The sequence below is a fragment of the Schistocerca piceifrons genome, chromosome 3 (genome assembly GCF_021461385.2).
Source record: "Schistocerca piceifrons isolate TAMUIC-IGC-003096 chromosome 3, iqSchPice1.1, whole genome shotgun sequence".
Taxonomy (NCBI): domain Eukaryota; kingdom Metazoa; phylum Arthropoda; class Insecta; order Orthoptera; family Acrididae; genus Schistocerca; species Schistocerca piceifrons.
Window position 1 is genome coordinate 321,471,995 of NC_060140.1, and position 16,529 is coordinate 321,488,523.

The window sequence follows — 16,529 nt, forward strand, 5'->3', positions numbered from 1 at the left end:
TTAAGCCACGACATGGTGTTCAGCAGCAGTATTCAGAAATAAAAGGTACACTTAGTTATCAATACGTGAACAAATGGATCAAAGCAAAATCTATACGTTTTACAAATGCTAATGGACCATATCTACAAATGGAACACACACTCACGAGTCACGAAAGTTTCAATGAAATCCATTGCTGTAAACAGCGCAAAACGTACCAGAGAAATAATTACGTGAACTACACGATCTCTGTGATTCATTAACAAACTCATGTTGCAAACGCGCTCTTCCGCCACGCAGCCAAACTACCTCTTTCCCCAAACCGTACAGCCGCAAACCGGTAACCGCCCCATCAGACAGCCAAATACGACCTCGCACTAAACACGGCAGAATTTACGAGCCTTTTCAGTCTGAAAAGAGTGCTACCCAGAGTTCGCCGCTAAACTGAAACTCATAGAGATCTTCCTAAACACCTTGTAAGCTCCTTCAAAGACATACTATGTAGGCAAAAGTCGATAACTAGGTACAACACTGCATATCTGCAGTAAATATGTGTTAACTATTAAGCGAAATCAAAGAGTAATGAAAAATGCAAAATAAACAGTCAACTTTCAGTTCTTAAATCAATGTATAACGAATCGACTTCTCAAATTTTTGAGCGAATGTATTAAAATTGTGAATTTTTCTGATTTAAAAACTATGTTACAGTGAGGTATTAAATAATGATATAAACTTATTTATTAAAACAATTTATATAATTTGTTATTATTATTATTGTTATTATTATTATTGTTGTTGTTGTTGTTGTTAGTAAGAGTAGTAGTAAAATTCTAAGTGTCTGTGGATTACGTCAAAAGCGGACGTCACACCAAATTATATTTGAGGCACAAGAACATGGGGAGCGAAACATCAATACGTTCATTATAAATGTGACACCAGATCAATAAAATCTCGAATGCAGTGATAATCTAGCGTTAGTTGCTAAGACTGGAAATGTACACTAAGAATCTTGCAGTACTTGCTTACTACTACTGTAAATGAAGAATGGAGCCCATCAAAACAGATGTTAGAACGTTATACCCACTTAATATCTAGGCATACAAATAGTAATACATTATGGAGTTTTGTGGGATAAAAGGCTCCCACTCCCTATGCATACTTCCCAAAATATCAGAGCCTTACCTTTGATTGTACTTCGACGTATACATAAGATTCAACCTCATGAAGGAACTTGGTTCACCTGTAGAAACTAACAGTAAGTTCCACCAAGAACTTTCTGGGTCAGCTGTACACATTATCATCATAATCGTCATCATCATCATCATCATCATCATCAACAACAACAACAACACCGCCACCTCCACCACCATCGTCACAACGCCGTCACTGAAATAATGAAGATAATGTCCTAGAAAATACTGGACCTAAAATTTGTTGACACAAAGAGAAAAAATACTACAGACTAATAGGAGAGGTACGACAGAAATGCATTTCAAAGTGAACCAATATACATCACAAAAGCGTCATTAAACCAAAGTTTCTGTGACTCATTTCGAAACGAAACAGAGAATTGAAGAATTGACAAAAGAGAACTGCCTTAGATCTAAGATACAATTAATACATAAAATTAAGACCAAGAGCAAATAAGAAAATTTACGAGTATATTAACATTTCTTTGCAAATGAAATACGAAGGCTAAAATTCTATAGCCACGTAGAAAAAATATCACCAAGTACATCAACTACACGAAATGTCGAGTCCTACGAAGCTGAAGGCAAATCTAAAATTGAGACAATAAGGAAGATCACAGCAGTAAAGTAAGACCTGAAAGATGCAAGGATGAAAAAAAAAAAGAAAAGAAATCCAAGATTGTAAAGAGATGGCCGTAAATTCATGATCGGACATTTGGCCAAGCCCTAAAATTCAGTAATACCAAAACGACTTTGTCTGAGGATAGGAAAAAGAGTGCATCATGAGAGAATGGAAGTATTGGTCCATGAAAAAGAAGATTTGAACTATGGTGTATAGCGTGTGTATCAGTAGGGACCAACGTGACGGATGATAACATTAATCATCATCATAATAATATTAAATAAATACATATTGCACCATAACGTTCTACAAACCTCGCTAAAAGATATGAAAAGTGTCATACATGGCATATCTATAGGAACCTTTCTCGAATTTGTTTGTAACATTTCTGGAAAATCACCGAAGATGTAAACCACGATCGATGTATCAAAAACTTAACGATGACTGGTCTTTACGTTAATATTATCGTGTAGTTTCCCATTTACCTCAGTAACTTTCACGACACATTTAACGAAAATCTTGAGTACGACAACTGGAAATATGTTGTAACAGACAAAAGAAATCCCAACAATGCAAGCTATGCGAGATAGGGATTGTTCCTCTTTCTTATGAGCACAGGTTTTCTTTTAAACAAATTTCTTATCGACCACAAACATCATAAGCGAGAAAATGATTACAGTGTCAATTTAACAATTCCCACCTTTTTAAGGGGACCATGCACTGCCTATCTAACCCACGTTAATTTAGGCAAGTATTTGACCCATTTCGGAAAAAAATATTTGATGCAGGAGCTTAAAATGATTACTGTATGTTACATGATGCTAAGAGTGTCAACTGTACTAAAACTTACTTTATCTATTTTATAGTTTTTAAGAAATACTATTTTTTAATTTATTAACAAAAATATTAAGCTTTTTCTGCAGAAAACATTGTTATGCGAACTTCCTAATGGGGGGATATTACTGAATGTAGTACCAGAGGTGCCTTTTTATGTTATGCAGAGTCTCTGAAAATTTCATTCATTTATCTATGATAGTTTCTGATATAATGGGGCATATGTAGTGAAAATTTTAGTTGGTGGAAAATTGACTTTAAAGAAAAAACTTTTAAAATTTGTTACTTACAGTTAATTAAAACTGTCCTGCTGCATATGATAGCCCTTCTTTGGCCTCTAGCAGGTCCAAAAATGTTCAAATGTGTGTGAAGTCTTACGGGACTTAACTGGTAAGGTCATCAGTCTCTAAGATTACACACTACTTAACCTAAATTATCCTAAGGACAAACACACACACCCATGCCCAAGGGAGGACTCGAACCTCCGCCGGGACCAGCCGCACAGTCCATGACTGCAGCGCCTCAGACCGCTCGGCTAATCCCGCTCGGCTGCATCGGCTATCCTCATTTTACCGCAATGTTGCAGCCCCGTGATCATATTTTCACCAGCATCATGAGCTCCTAGTTTCATTGCATGCTTGCCTGCAAATACAGTTTTAGGAAGCCGGTTCCAAATTAGGCTGTTGAAACATTCATTTGGGATCTGTGTCCGCCCATGCAGACATTTCCTTAGAATGTCAGGATGAGCCAAGTCTCTGAAAAAGGTTTAATTGCTGTAATAACAGCAGCAGGAAGAGAATGCTGGTGAGAATAAGATTCCCCAGTTGCCTGAGCCCTATTGTATTTGCACCACGAATTTTCTCCTCATGGACGCAACCCATGACATAGCTTGTCATCAGTAGAGGACTTATGGAAGAATATGGCCCAAACATCTCTCTTCATTGCCTCCAGATTTTCTTTATTTCTCCTAATTGCCTGCCCTTAGTATACCTGCAACTTTTCTATTTCAGTTTTAGTTAACCGACCCTTTCCGGTCAACAATTATCTATCTTTTAATTTTTTTTCCTCTCATATCTACAAGTAGCTTTCTCAGCCTTGTTCCCAAACGTTTTACAACATGGCCTACACATTCTATTTTGCTAATAATGGCATATCCATACGGCTTAGAGTTCACCACGTTGTTGCGTGCCTTACTGTCACCATCGCCCAAATATTTGGTGTACCGTATGCCTCTTGTTTCCACGGAGCGATGAAATATTTGTTGTACTCCATGAACTTCAATACCACCACTTGTTCCTCTAAAATTAGCCACACGGTTGTGTTCTTTATGTTCACTGACTTTACAACATTTGCTACATTTAGACATTATCTCCACATCTAACACTTCACAGGTGTCTACACTCGTAGCAGTCACTGCTCCATCTACATCTACATCCATCCTCCGCAAGCCACCTGACGATGTGTGGCGGAGGATACCTTGAGTACCTCTATCGGTTCTCCCTTCTATTCCACTCTCGTATTGTTCGTAGAAAGAAAGATTGTCGGTATGCCTCTGTGTGGTCTCTAATCTCTCTGATTTTATCCTGATGGTCTCTTCGCAAGATATACGTAGGACAAAGCAATATACTGCTTGACTCCTCGGTGAAGGTATGTTCTCGAAACTTCAACAAAAGCCCGTACCGAGCTACTGAGCGTCTCTCCTGTAGAGTCTTCCACTGGAGTTTATCTATCATCTCCGTAATGCTTTCGTGACTACTAAATGATCCTGTAACGTAGCGTGCTGCTCTCCTTTGGATCTTCTCTATCTCTTCCATCAACCCTGTCTGGTACGGATCCCACACTGGTGAGCAGTATTCAAGCAGTGGGCGAACAAGTGTACTGTAACATACTTCCTTTGTTTTCGGATTGCATTTCCTTAGGATTCTTCCAACGAATCTCAGTCTGGCATCTGCTTTACCGACGATCAACTTTATATGGACATTCCATTTTAAATCTCTCCTAATGCCTACTACCAGATAATTTATGAAATTAACTGCTTCCAGTTGCTGACCTCCTATATTGTAGCTAAATGACAAAGGATCTTTCTTTCTGTGTATTCGCAGCACATTACACTTGTCTACATTGAGATTCAACTGTCATTCCCTGCACCAAGCGTCAATTCGTTGCAGATCCTCCTGCATTTCAGTACAATTTTCCATTGTTAGAACCTCTCGATATACTACAGCATCATCCGCAAAAAGCCTCAGTGAACTTCCGATGTTATCCACAAGGTCATTTATGTATATTGTGAATAGCAACGGGCCTACGACACTCCCCTGCGGCACACCTGAAATCACTCTTACTTTGGAAGACTTCTCTCCATTGAGAATGACATGCTGCGTTCTATTATCCAGGAACTCTTCTATCCAATCACACAATTGGTCTGATAGTCCATATGATCTTACCTTGTTCATTAAACGACTGTGGGGAACTGTATCAACGCTTTGCGGGAGTCAAGAAACACGGCATCTACCTGGGAACCCGTGTCTATGGCCCTCTGAGTCTCGTGGACGAATAGCGCGAGACGGGTTTCACACGATCGTCTTTTTCGAAACCCATACTGATTCCTACAGAGAAGATTTCTAGTCTCCAGAAAAGTCATTATACTCGAACATAATATGTGCTCCAAAATTCTACAACTGATCGACGTTAGAGATATAGGTCTATAGTTCTGCACATCTGTTCGACGTCCCTTCTTGAAAACGGGGATGACCTGTGCCCTTTCCAATCCGTTGGAACGCTACTCTCTTCTAGACATCTACGGTACACCACAGCAAGAAGGGGGCCAAGTTCCTTCGCGTACTCTGTGTAAAATCGAACTGGTATCCCATCAGCTCCAGCATCCTTTCCTCTTTTGAGCGATTTTAATTGTTTTTCTATCCCTCAGTCATCTATTTCGATATCTACCATTTTGTCATCTGTGCGACAATAGAAGGAACTACAGTGCAGTCTTCCTGTGTGAAACAGCTTTACAAAAAGACATTTAGTATTTTGGCCTTTAGTCTGTCATCCTCTGTTTCAGTACCATTTCGGTCACAGAGTGTCTGGACATTTTGTTTTGATCCACCTACCGCTTTAACATAAGACCACAATTTTTTAGGGTTTTCTGTCAAGTCAGTACCTTTACTTTCGAATTCACTGAACGCCTCTCGCATAGCCCTCCTCACACTACATTTCGCTTCGCGTAATTTTTATTTGTCTGCAAGGCTTTGGCTATGTTTATGTTTGCTGTGAAGTTCCCTTTGCTTCCGCAGCAGTTTTCTAACTCGGTTGTTGTACCACGGTGGCTCTCTTCCATTTCTAACGATCTTGCTTGGCACATACTCATCTAATGCATATTTTACGATGGTTTTGAACTTTGTCCACTAATCCTCAACACTATCTGTACTTTAGACAAAACTTTTGTGTTGAGCCGTCAAGTACTCTGAAATCTGCTTTTCGTCACTTCTGCTAAACTGAAAAATCTTCCTACCTTTTTTAATATTTCTGTTTACGGCTGAAATCATCGATGCAGTAACCGCCTTTTGATCGCTGATTCCCTGTTCTGCGTTAACTGTTTCAAATAGTCCGGAGCTGTTTGTCACCAGAAGGTCTAATATGTCATCATGTTATCGCCACGAGTCGGTTCTCTGTTTAACTGCTCAAGGTAGTTTTCAGATAATGCACTTAAAAAAATTTCACTGGAGTCTTTGTCCCTGCCACCCGTTATAAACGTTTGAGTCTCCCAGTCTATATCCAGCAAATTAAAATCTCCACCCAGAACTATAACATGGTTGGGATAACTACTCGAAATATTTTCCAGATTTTCCTTCAGGTGATCTACCACAACAGATGCTGAGCCAGGGGGCCTATAGAGACATCCAATTACCATGTTTGAGCCTGCTTTTCCATTCAGAGAAGTATGTCCTCTTTTCTGCCAACTTCCATCAAGTGCAACTGCAATATCCGAACATCCATCATTTTCTTCCATTGCTTCCCTAGCAGCCAGTTTCATGCTTTCCTCACTGACCTCACATACAGCTTTCTCTAATACTGCAGTCAGTTTTTCAAATTCATTTCGTGGTTGATGTAAGTTCATCACTGAACAAAATGTTCTCCCTGCAGCCATGCCCCTGCCAAAGGATCGTAAGGCATAAACTAATCTAGTATTGATTTCATAAGGGCCACTTGCATCTGGTTCTGAAGAACTCATAAATGAAATCACAGCTGAGCATTTAGTGCAAATTAAATCCAAAGCGATTGCTAGGAGTTTTCTCCCACTGGCACTCACAAATTTTCACTCTCTGTGACTCAACACACTGTCTACATTGTACAAATTTAGAAATTACATCTGATAATATTCTCAAATTTATAATAATGCTACTGCACCCCTTGTCACTTACAGTAAATTCGTTGTAACTCTCTTGAAATGGTGAGAGCGTAATTGGTGAGAGCTTCTTTGACGATTCACTTGTTGAAGAATTACAATTAGAAACATCGTTGCCAGGCGACGTAACCTCTTGTACAGAAAGCTTTCTGAACTTGTTTCCTCCAAAACGTCGTTTCTTGAACATGCCTTTACGTTTCGTCATCTTCAATAAACACAACAGAACACACTTAAACAAGCACTGGAAACGTAAGTATAACAACTACTCGCAATCACACTTGAACAAAACTAACCTCGTGTTTGAAAGCGTGTTGTTTACAAACAGCAGGATCAAAAGAATACCGACCGTTGCATTCCAAGAGTAGTCAACACACTCGGGAGTAAAAATAGAATCCCTAACGTGCAATGTAGGGGTATAAAGATCTAAAATATATACAGAAATGTGGGTGACAGAAAAGTGGGCGTGGCACATAAACTCACGTTGTAGGAAAATTCTCTTTAAATGCTCAAAAAAAAATTTTCAGCAAAATCCTTTTCAAGGTACTTAAATAAAACCTTAATCTATCGAAATATGATGAAAACCGAAAGTCGATTTTTTTTTCGACCTGAACCACGGTGTGGTCCCCTTAAAGACCGGCAGGAAGTTTCTGAATTACCTTTAGATGAATGAACTCCAATGCATTTTTAAATCTATGGAATAAAACCGAACTATAATAGATTTTGAACGAAGCAAAAGAAATACAATATAGGTATTTCCAAGTGTGTGCCAATCTGTACCAGCAGCCTTTATGCACATCTTCACTCGCCGATCCCTATTCCGTCTGCTTTTAACACCTTCTCTTTCTTAGGTGTTGTAATTCTGAGCAACATAGGTTCTGAAATATCGTATTTATTCGCCGAAACCAGGCAAGCGACTTTCAACTAAAGCGACGCCCATGTACGGGAATAAACGTAATGAATGTACTGTGCAGATTAGGCGGGAAATCCGGATTGCCAGACGTTGTGGCCGAGCGGTTCTAGGCGCTACAGTCTGGAACCGCGCGACCGCTACGGTCGCAGGTTCGCATCCTGCCTCGGGCATGGATGTGTGTGATGTCCTTACGTTAGTTAGGTTTAAGTAGTTCTAAGTTCTAGGGGACTGATAACCTCAGAAGTTAAGTCCCATAGTGCTCAGATCCAAATCCGGATTCGAGTCCTAATCCGGCACAAAGATTCAATGTCGTCACTCCGTTAACAGTTCATGGTTATCCTTATTTGCAACTGCAAATACATTTCATTTAGTACAGCAGTGTGGCATTTTTTGGTCGACAAAACTCTTCAGTTTGCCGGAGTCGTGGTGTCAGCGCTGTTTACCTTTCGCTGTTTGTTTATGATATGAAGGATGCTCAAGGCCCAGTGGATGTTTGCTCAGGCAGTCTAGCGATCAATCATCTCAAGCTCAAGCCGTTAAAAATGAAATGGAGTGACAGAAGAGAGGGATGAAAATTCTCAGTTCCATTAAGCAGTCGCATAATAGACAGGTACTGCAAATTTTATACGAAAATACATCACAGTACCACGTGGAAAGAATTTAAAGATATTTTTGACAATGAAAGAGCAAAAAATTATAACGATTGATATGTGAAATTCGTTGGTCTGTACATAAAGAAGCACTTTGTGCTAAATTTGAATTCATGCAGCATGTGAAGAAATTGGTGGTATGAATCGTAAAATTTCTGAAATCGCATGCATTATTCCACTGTCAGTTGCAACAGTTAACGATGGAATTGAACGAAAAGTATGGACGGTATATATATTACTGCAAAGTATGTTGTTTAAGTGAAGAGGCATATCTGGAATTACTTTTCGATTTAAAATCCGCCTTTGCTGAATTTGTGCAGGAAACAACAAAGCATGAACGAAAATTAAAATATCCAGAATGTATTGCAGACCTCGCATTTTAAGTTCACTTGACTGCCCAATGCCGCCAGTAACACAATGCATGATGGGAAACAACTTCTTTCAGATTTAATGAGAATGCGTTTAAAAAGGAAATCGCTTTATAGAAGGGACACATTCAGAGAAAAACAGTACAGCTCCTAACCTCAGTGCTATTAAAGAAAACGCAAGACTTGAAGAATTCATTGTGGCCTTGAAAGAATTACATGGATAGTTTCATAAACTCTGAGGGCACTGTAAGTCTTACATCTGTTTTCGAGACCGTTTACCATTATAGTTGCAAGCGCCCCTATGCAAGTGCAGATATAATAGGTTGACATGCAAGGTAATTCCCGTTACAATGACAAATCTTTTTACGTTAAAACTGTTCAGGATGACTACGTTGCTTTCCACAGGTAGAGTTTTCACCTCTCCGTAATGAGGTTGCTAAAGTGCTAAAATATTTGTGTTCAATACCTTGTTCCGATTACGAAACGAAATAAGTCGTAATTACATGCCAAGTTGATTGCGAAAATCTCAGAAATTGTCTGCATCTGTCCGTATGCCGATATCTCGAACCATATAAAAATTGTATTGTATCTTCAGCGCGCCAAAAATAATTTAATAATACTGAAAGTTTGTTTTGTTTGTGACCTATATTGTTGAAAAATGTGAAATATAAAACCAAGTCGTATGCAGTGCGACTGCACTACCGTTTAAATGCGTCATGTTCACTGTTTCCCTGTCATCCCCTTCCAAGCTCAGACAGTGTGGCTTGGTGGTGTGGAATATGTGCAGCGAATGTGTTTCCATCTTTTTACTATCAATCCTAGCATTTCGACGAGTCTCACTATCCCAGATACATGCACTGTGTGCTAATACAGCTGAATCAAAGTCAGTTTCTTGTTACATTTTTAACGACGCAAAGATGAATGGTACAATGTAACTAATTTTTGAGCAGGTCTTGAGGAGAGGAAGTGGATTACCGAAAAGAAAAATGTAGGTTCTATTTAAAATGAATATACAGCTGTCCATATCCTTGTAACTACCAAAGTTACATGAAAGACAATGATTCTGCTTAATGTCATTCTGGCAACCAAACAGCCTTTGCTGGATCCATTTTCGTATTGCTATATAGGATGTTATTTGATTTGGTCAAGACTGTGGTATCAAGTATCGACACCACACCACCAGTAGGTTTCCCTCTGACGCTGATAGCGGTCACGCGGGATCTGGAGGACCCAATCCTCAGCTTCCGCTGAGCTCTGCCTCCAGTTGCTCCGTACCACAAGCGCCCTCTGCCGCTGCAGTTGATGTAGGATGGCCGACGGCAGTGACTCAGTCCACTCGCGCTTGGAGATGGTTCGTTTCAGGACACTACGCAGAACCTGCCTAGTCGCTGCTCTGACTCCATCATTGCTGCAGTTGTAAGATCTGGACACTCTATGCTACTGCATTATTTATAAAGTCTTCGTACACTTCGTAAAGTCTTCTGTTTGTTGTATTAACTTGCTCGTTAATCGTTTCTGCTTCTGTCCAGCTTTCATACGAAGACAATTTCACACCACTCTGCAGCCCACATCTTCTTACCATTTTCTACAATGACTCACACAGCAAAGATGAGAAGAGCCCTATGTAATGTTGTGGTTTATCACATTTGACAGAATATCTTTGCCGGCCGGTGTGACCGAGCGGTTCTAGGCGCTTCAGTCTGGAACCGCGCAACCGTTACGGTCGCATGTTCGAATCCTGCCTCGGGCATAGATGTATGTGATGTCCTTAGGTTAGTTAGGTTTAAGTAGTTCTAAGTTCAAGGGGATTGTTGACCACAGATGTTAAGTCCCATAGCGCTCAGAGCCATTTTGAACAGAGTATCTTTCCTTCACCTGACTTCGCTCATACGTGTCACAGAATAAGATTACACTGGGAACCTAAACTGAATGTGTTTATTTTCGTCTTGTTTAAAACTGATAGCCGGCCGAAGTGGCCGTGCGGTTAAAGGCGCTGCAGTCTGGAACCGCAAGACCGCTACGGTCGCAGGTTCGAATCCTGCCTCGGGCATGGATGTTTGTGATGTCCTTAGGTTAGTTAGGTTTAACTAGTTCTAAGTTCTAGGGGACTAATGACCTCAGCAGTTGAGTCCCATAGGGCTCAGAGCCATTTGAATCATTTTTTTTTAAACTGATAATGAGCACATGTACCTATAACCACCTGCCTCAAATATGGGTAATAGGTGGCTGAATGAATGTGTGTGTAATTATAAATGCAAGCAACTAGAGAAATTCGGATGCTGAGGCAGTCTGTGGGAGACACCTGACCGTGACAGTCTGTCATGCCACTCTGTTACCACACTCGGCTGTGCATCCCTAGATGCGCAGCCATGTAATTGCTCCTTCCGTATTCAAGGATAGGGACGCCGTCTTCTAGTTTTCAGATGTTAAACTAGATAGAAAACTTTAGAGCGAAGGAACCAGGTGCTTCCTCTCCTTTTACTTGATAGGAGGAAACGCCTGGCACCCCTAGCAAATTCGTCTTGCTAATTGGTCAGTGTGCCCCTACCAACTTTGTTTAGTCTCTGTCCGCAGAGGCCACTCAGTTTGGATTTGAAACAGAACTGACGAGGCTGTGGACGACATGTGCTACAGCAAGCAGTCGTTGCTCCGTGATGAAATAGGTATGATGTTCTGCTTCTGTGCATACATGAACAGTGATTTTTGGATGACAGTTTGTTCGAATTAGAATTCTCTACAACGATTAAACTCAATCGTTGGGAGCAGAGCAGTTTATCTATATCCGGATGGAACTAAACTCGGCCCTTAATCCGGCACGATTCACATCATGCATCATGTGGCCAGTGAACTTTCATGATTCTTTTGGTTGTGAGTCACGAGCTGGCTTTCATGATTCAGGTATCAATGGAAGCTAAATGGTTCAAATGGCTCTAAGCACTATGGGACTTAACATTGGAGGTCATCAGTCCCCTAGACTTAGAATTACTTAAACCTAACTAACCTAAGGACATCACACACATCCATGCCCGAGGCAGGATTCGAACCATCGAACGTAGCAGCAGCGCAGTTCCGGACTGAAGTGCCGAGAACCGCTCTGCCACAGCGGCCGGCTTAATGAAATTAGCGAACTCGCAATCGATTTCTCATTGAGTATGAACCTTCGTGTATAAGCACTTGCATGTTCTTAATGCCTTTCCTTAGTGCACAAATCCTTGCTGCCTAACTATGATCGATACGTTATTAGCATTTTCTCGTATATAACCATACTATGAATTCATTGTTTCGTGGCGATATGATTTAATAAAATTTTCTCGGGGTTCCAGCAGCGTCAGGTGGTTAAAATCCCACGAGCTTTCGACCGTACTCTCCCCGGTCATTGTCAAGTTGTAAGACTGACTGCTGTGTCGCCGTGGCCGCGTCGTTATATAGCCGCACCGCTGGCTGTGACGTCACTGGTGCTCTCTTCCTCGGCATATACGGTAATGTTTCCACCCCGCGTCCGTCGCGCCCATTTAAACATCGCGATAGCCGGGTCCTAGGCTGTACTAAGCTGCAAACCGCCGTCCTTGGTGTTTTCAGAGGTTTTTATTTCAATAACTTCTTTTATGACGCTATCCCAAAATCGCTCCGTCTTCATAACGACAGATGTTTCGTCGAATAGAATTCAGTTTCCATTATCTAAGGCGTGTTCTGCCACGGCTGATTTTTCTGGATAGCGTAGGCGTAAGCACGCGGGATGGAAACATTACCGTATATGGCGAGGAAGAGAGCACCAGTGACGTCACAGCCAGCAGTGCGGCTATATAACGACGTGGCTACGGCGACACAGCAGTCAGTCTTGCCACTTGACAATGACCGGGGAGAGCTCGGTCGAAAGCACGTGGGATTTTAACCACCTGACGCGGCTGGAAGCCCGAGAAAATTTTATTAACCATAGTGTTAGTATTTTTATGAGTATTCCATGTAAGCGCAGATTCAGGAGTATGCTCCATCGGATAAATAAATGCTCATTGTGAAGCTACTTAGTAAGCTTCGTCAGAATATACATACCAGCACGCTTTACCTCGTCCTGTGATGTCTAACCTCATGTACCCTATGAGAGAAAATTATTGCCGGCCGCTGTGGTCGAGGGGTCTTAGGGTTTCAGTCTGGAACCGCGCTGCTGCTACGGTCGCAGATTCGAATCCTGCCTCGGGTATGGATGTGTGTGATGTCCTTAGGTTGGTTAGGTTTTAGTTGTTCTAAGTCTAGGGGACTGATCACCTCAGATTTTAAGTCCCATAGTGCTTATAGCCATTTGAAACATTTGAAGAGAAAATTATTTGAAATGTTTAATGAAGTGCAAACCCCAATGAGTTGTTTCGGAGTTCACTAATTCAATTTCCATTGTAGAGTTTCCTTCTTAGGATAGAAGGTAGGGCTAATACTCAGTTAATATTCATGGAACTTCAAACGATTGGTCACTCATGGCCAAGTACATAATGTTAAGCACTGTATTTGTAAAACAGATATGTCTCAACTACAACGAGTCCCTGAGGAGAAAAGCAGTACAGGGTTATGGAGGGGGGCGAAGGGAGGGGGGGGGGGTTTCAAAAGTAAATGGAACATCCTGTAAATAAGGAAGGATAAAAGAGCGAGCTTCATATTCAGAAGTGCATCTGAGTGTCAGCTGTTTGTGAGAAGATCGTGTCAGGAACGTCTAGCAGCTCTTGTCGAAAATCGACAATGGTGGGCTTGCATTCCATCAAAGCTACAGGTTATTGTTCCCCATTGTTGTATTAATCATGCAAATATCGAATCGCAGGGTTCCGTAGGACAATACTCCAAGCCAAGCAGGACCTCAATGCCCCCACGTAACTAGCACTCATGAGGGCAGACATATTGTTTGCTTCGCCGTGCAGGTTTGTACACACACACATCATGCACCTTGAGTCGGGAAATGGGCTAGTCTGCATCAAGGCAAGTATCACCGCTGAAAGTGCAGTAACCTCTGAGACAGTCTGTTATCACGGCAACCATAGCTGTGGCTTCCCTTTTCGCAGCAGAGGCGCGCGCCCCGACTTTGTCGTGTCCACTGTGCAGCACTTGACACAGCAGTGACACACAACTGCCCGTTCAGCTGAGTCCTGGTTCTGCATGCAAGATCACAATGGACGCATCGGTGTGTGGAAGCTTTGAGAAAGCGAACCTTGCCATATTTTATACATCAAATGTATTCGCGTTTTCGAATATGGCTAACCATCACCTGTGTAACAGAATGACGATAATCAATATTTGTGCCAGACAACGACTCGAACCCGGATTTCCCGCTTATCGCGGGCGGCCGGTTCTCAATAAGGCTACCTGAGCAGGAGTCATGACCAGACACAACGCCGCAAGCTGAAAATGAAGAGAGAGTATATGGCCACGTGGAGTGGCCGCGCGGTTAGTGGACCCATGTCACGGATTGTGCGGCTCCTCCCTCAGTCGTGTGTGTGTGTGTGTGTGTGTGTGTGGTAACCTCGCAGTTGAGCGAGCCACAAAAAAATATCATCATCATCAGGATCATCGTCATCAGGATCATCGTCATCAGGATCATCAGGATCATCGTCATCAGGATCATCATCATCATCATTATGATCATCATCACCATCATCATGATCATCATCATCATCATCAGGATCATCATCACCATCATCAGGATCATCATCATCAGGATCACCATCATCATCAGGATCACCATCATCATCATCATCATCATCAGGATCATTACCATCATCAGGATCATCATCAGGATCATCATCACCATCATCAGGATCATCATCATCATCAGGATCATCATCATCAGGATCATCACCATCATCATCAATATCAGGATCATCATCAGGATCATCATCAGGATCATCATCAGGATCATCATCATCATCATCAGGATCATCACCAGGATCATCATCACCATCATCAGGATCATCATCACCAGGATCATCATCACCATCATCAGGATCATAATCACCAGGATCATCATCACCATCATCAGGATCATCATCATCATCATCAGGATCATCATAATCATCATCAGGATCATCACCATCATCATCAGGATCATCATCATCATCATCAGGATCTTCACCATCATCATCAGGATCATCACCATCATCATCAGGATCATCACCACCATCAGGATCATCACCATCATCAGGATCATCATCATCATCATCATCATCAGGATCATCATCATCATCATCAGGATCATCATCATCATCATCATCATCATCAGGATCATCATCATCATCATCAGGATCATCACCACCATCATTAGGATCATCATCATCATCATCATCAGGATCATCATCATCATCATCATCAGGATCATCATCATCATCATCAGGATCATCATCATCATCATCAGGATCATCATCATCATCATCATCATCAGGATCATCATCATCATCATCAGGATCATCATCATCATCATGATCATCATCATCTTCTTCTTCTTCTTCTTCTTCATCGCCATGTACAAGCGAACCTCCACCGAGCTATGCCGCCATCTGCGTGCGCCTTCCTTCTGGTTCTGCTCTGATAAGGTCACGACGCCGTTTCTCTGTAGTTCGAGTCAGGTCTTACAGTTAGCAGCGCTGAGTGGCCGCGTAGTTAGAGGAGCCATGTCACGGATCCCGCGGCCCCTCCAGCCGGAGGTTCGAGTCCTCCCTCGGGCATGAGAGGGAGTGTGTGTGTGTGTGTGTGTGTGTGTGTGTGTGTGTGTTTTGTTCTTAGCATAAGGTAGTTTAAGTAGCCTGTAAGTCTAGGGACCGATGACCTCAGCAGTTTGGTCCCTTAGGAAACCACACACATTTGAACATTTTTCAGACAGATAACAAGTGCAATGTCCTCCAGCGAAGACTACACCGACATAATACTGACCTATCGGGAGACGAACCGCAATGCAGCTGGGGCCCGAAGGCTGTATTCACAACGTTTTACACAGCGACGTCTATCTTCTGTGCATGTTTTTAGACGTCCAGACATGTGTTTAACAACAGAGCGAGCTTTCCATGTAAAACGCGTCATGGAAAGACCAATCCGCGACGCACCAGATGGAACGTTATTGAGTATTTTGAAGCACATCCCACGCACGGTTAGCACAGCTTATATGAAAATAACACGTGCTTACAATGTGCTATAGCATTTAGGTTGCAGTACTACTTCTACCTATGACGATAATAATAATACGGTCATTATTAATAAAGTCATTAGATTTCGCCCAGTAATACTTATCTCTCAAAGGACTCAGGGCAAAGAAGATCTGCTGCGGACCTGGGGATATCAAAGTGTTTGGTACAAACGATACTGAAATGGCATCCCTTTAAGCTGTACCCACATCAATAGCTATATGGAAAAGATTTTCAAAATCGGGTATCGTTCTGTAGACGTCTCGTAAACAAAATAGCCGTAAATCCGGATTTCATCAGGCAGATTTTGTGGGGAGACAAATGCTATTTCGCCAATGACGTCCCTGTCAACGGACACAGTCTACATTACAGGGCTTCTGCAAATTCTCACTGGATACGACCACATCACATGCACATGCA

The 16,529-nt window shown here is 41.8% G+C and overlaps 1 protein-coding gene across 1 annotated transcript in view; it reads left to right on the forward strand.

Moving 5' to 3' along the window:
• Positions 1 to 15,414, forward strand: part of LOC124788624 (uncharacterized protein DDB_G0271670-like) — a 124,289-nt gene extending 108,875 nt beyond the window's left edge. Inside the window, exons 4-5 of the mRNA XM_047255895.1 lie at positions 14,654 to 14,902; positions 15,017 to 15,414. Of these exons, the coding sequence (XP_047111851.1) occupies positions 14,654 to 14,902; positions 15,017 to 15,414 (647 nt within the window). The remainder of the gene's footprint in view (positions 1 to 14,653; positions 14,903 to 15,016) is intronic.
• Positions 15,415 to 16,529: the final 1,115 nt, after the last annotated feature.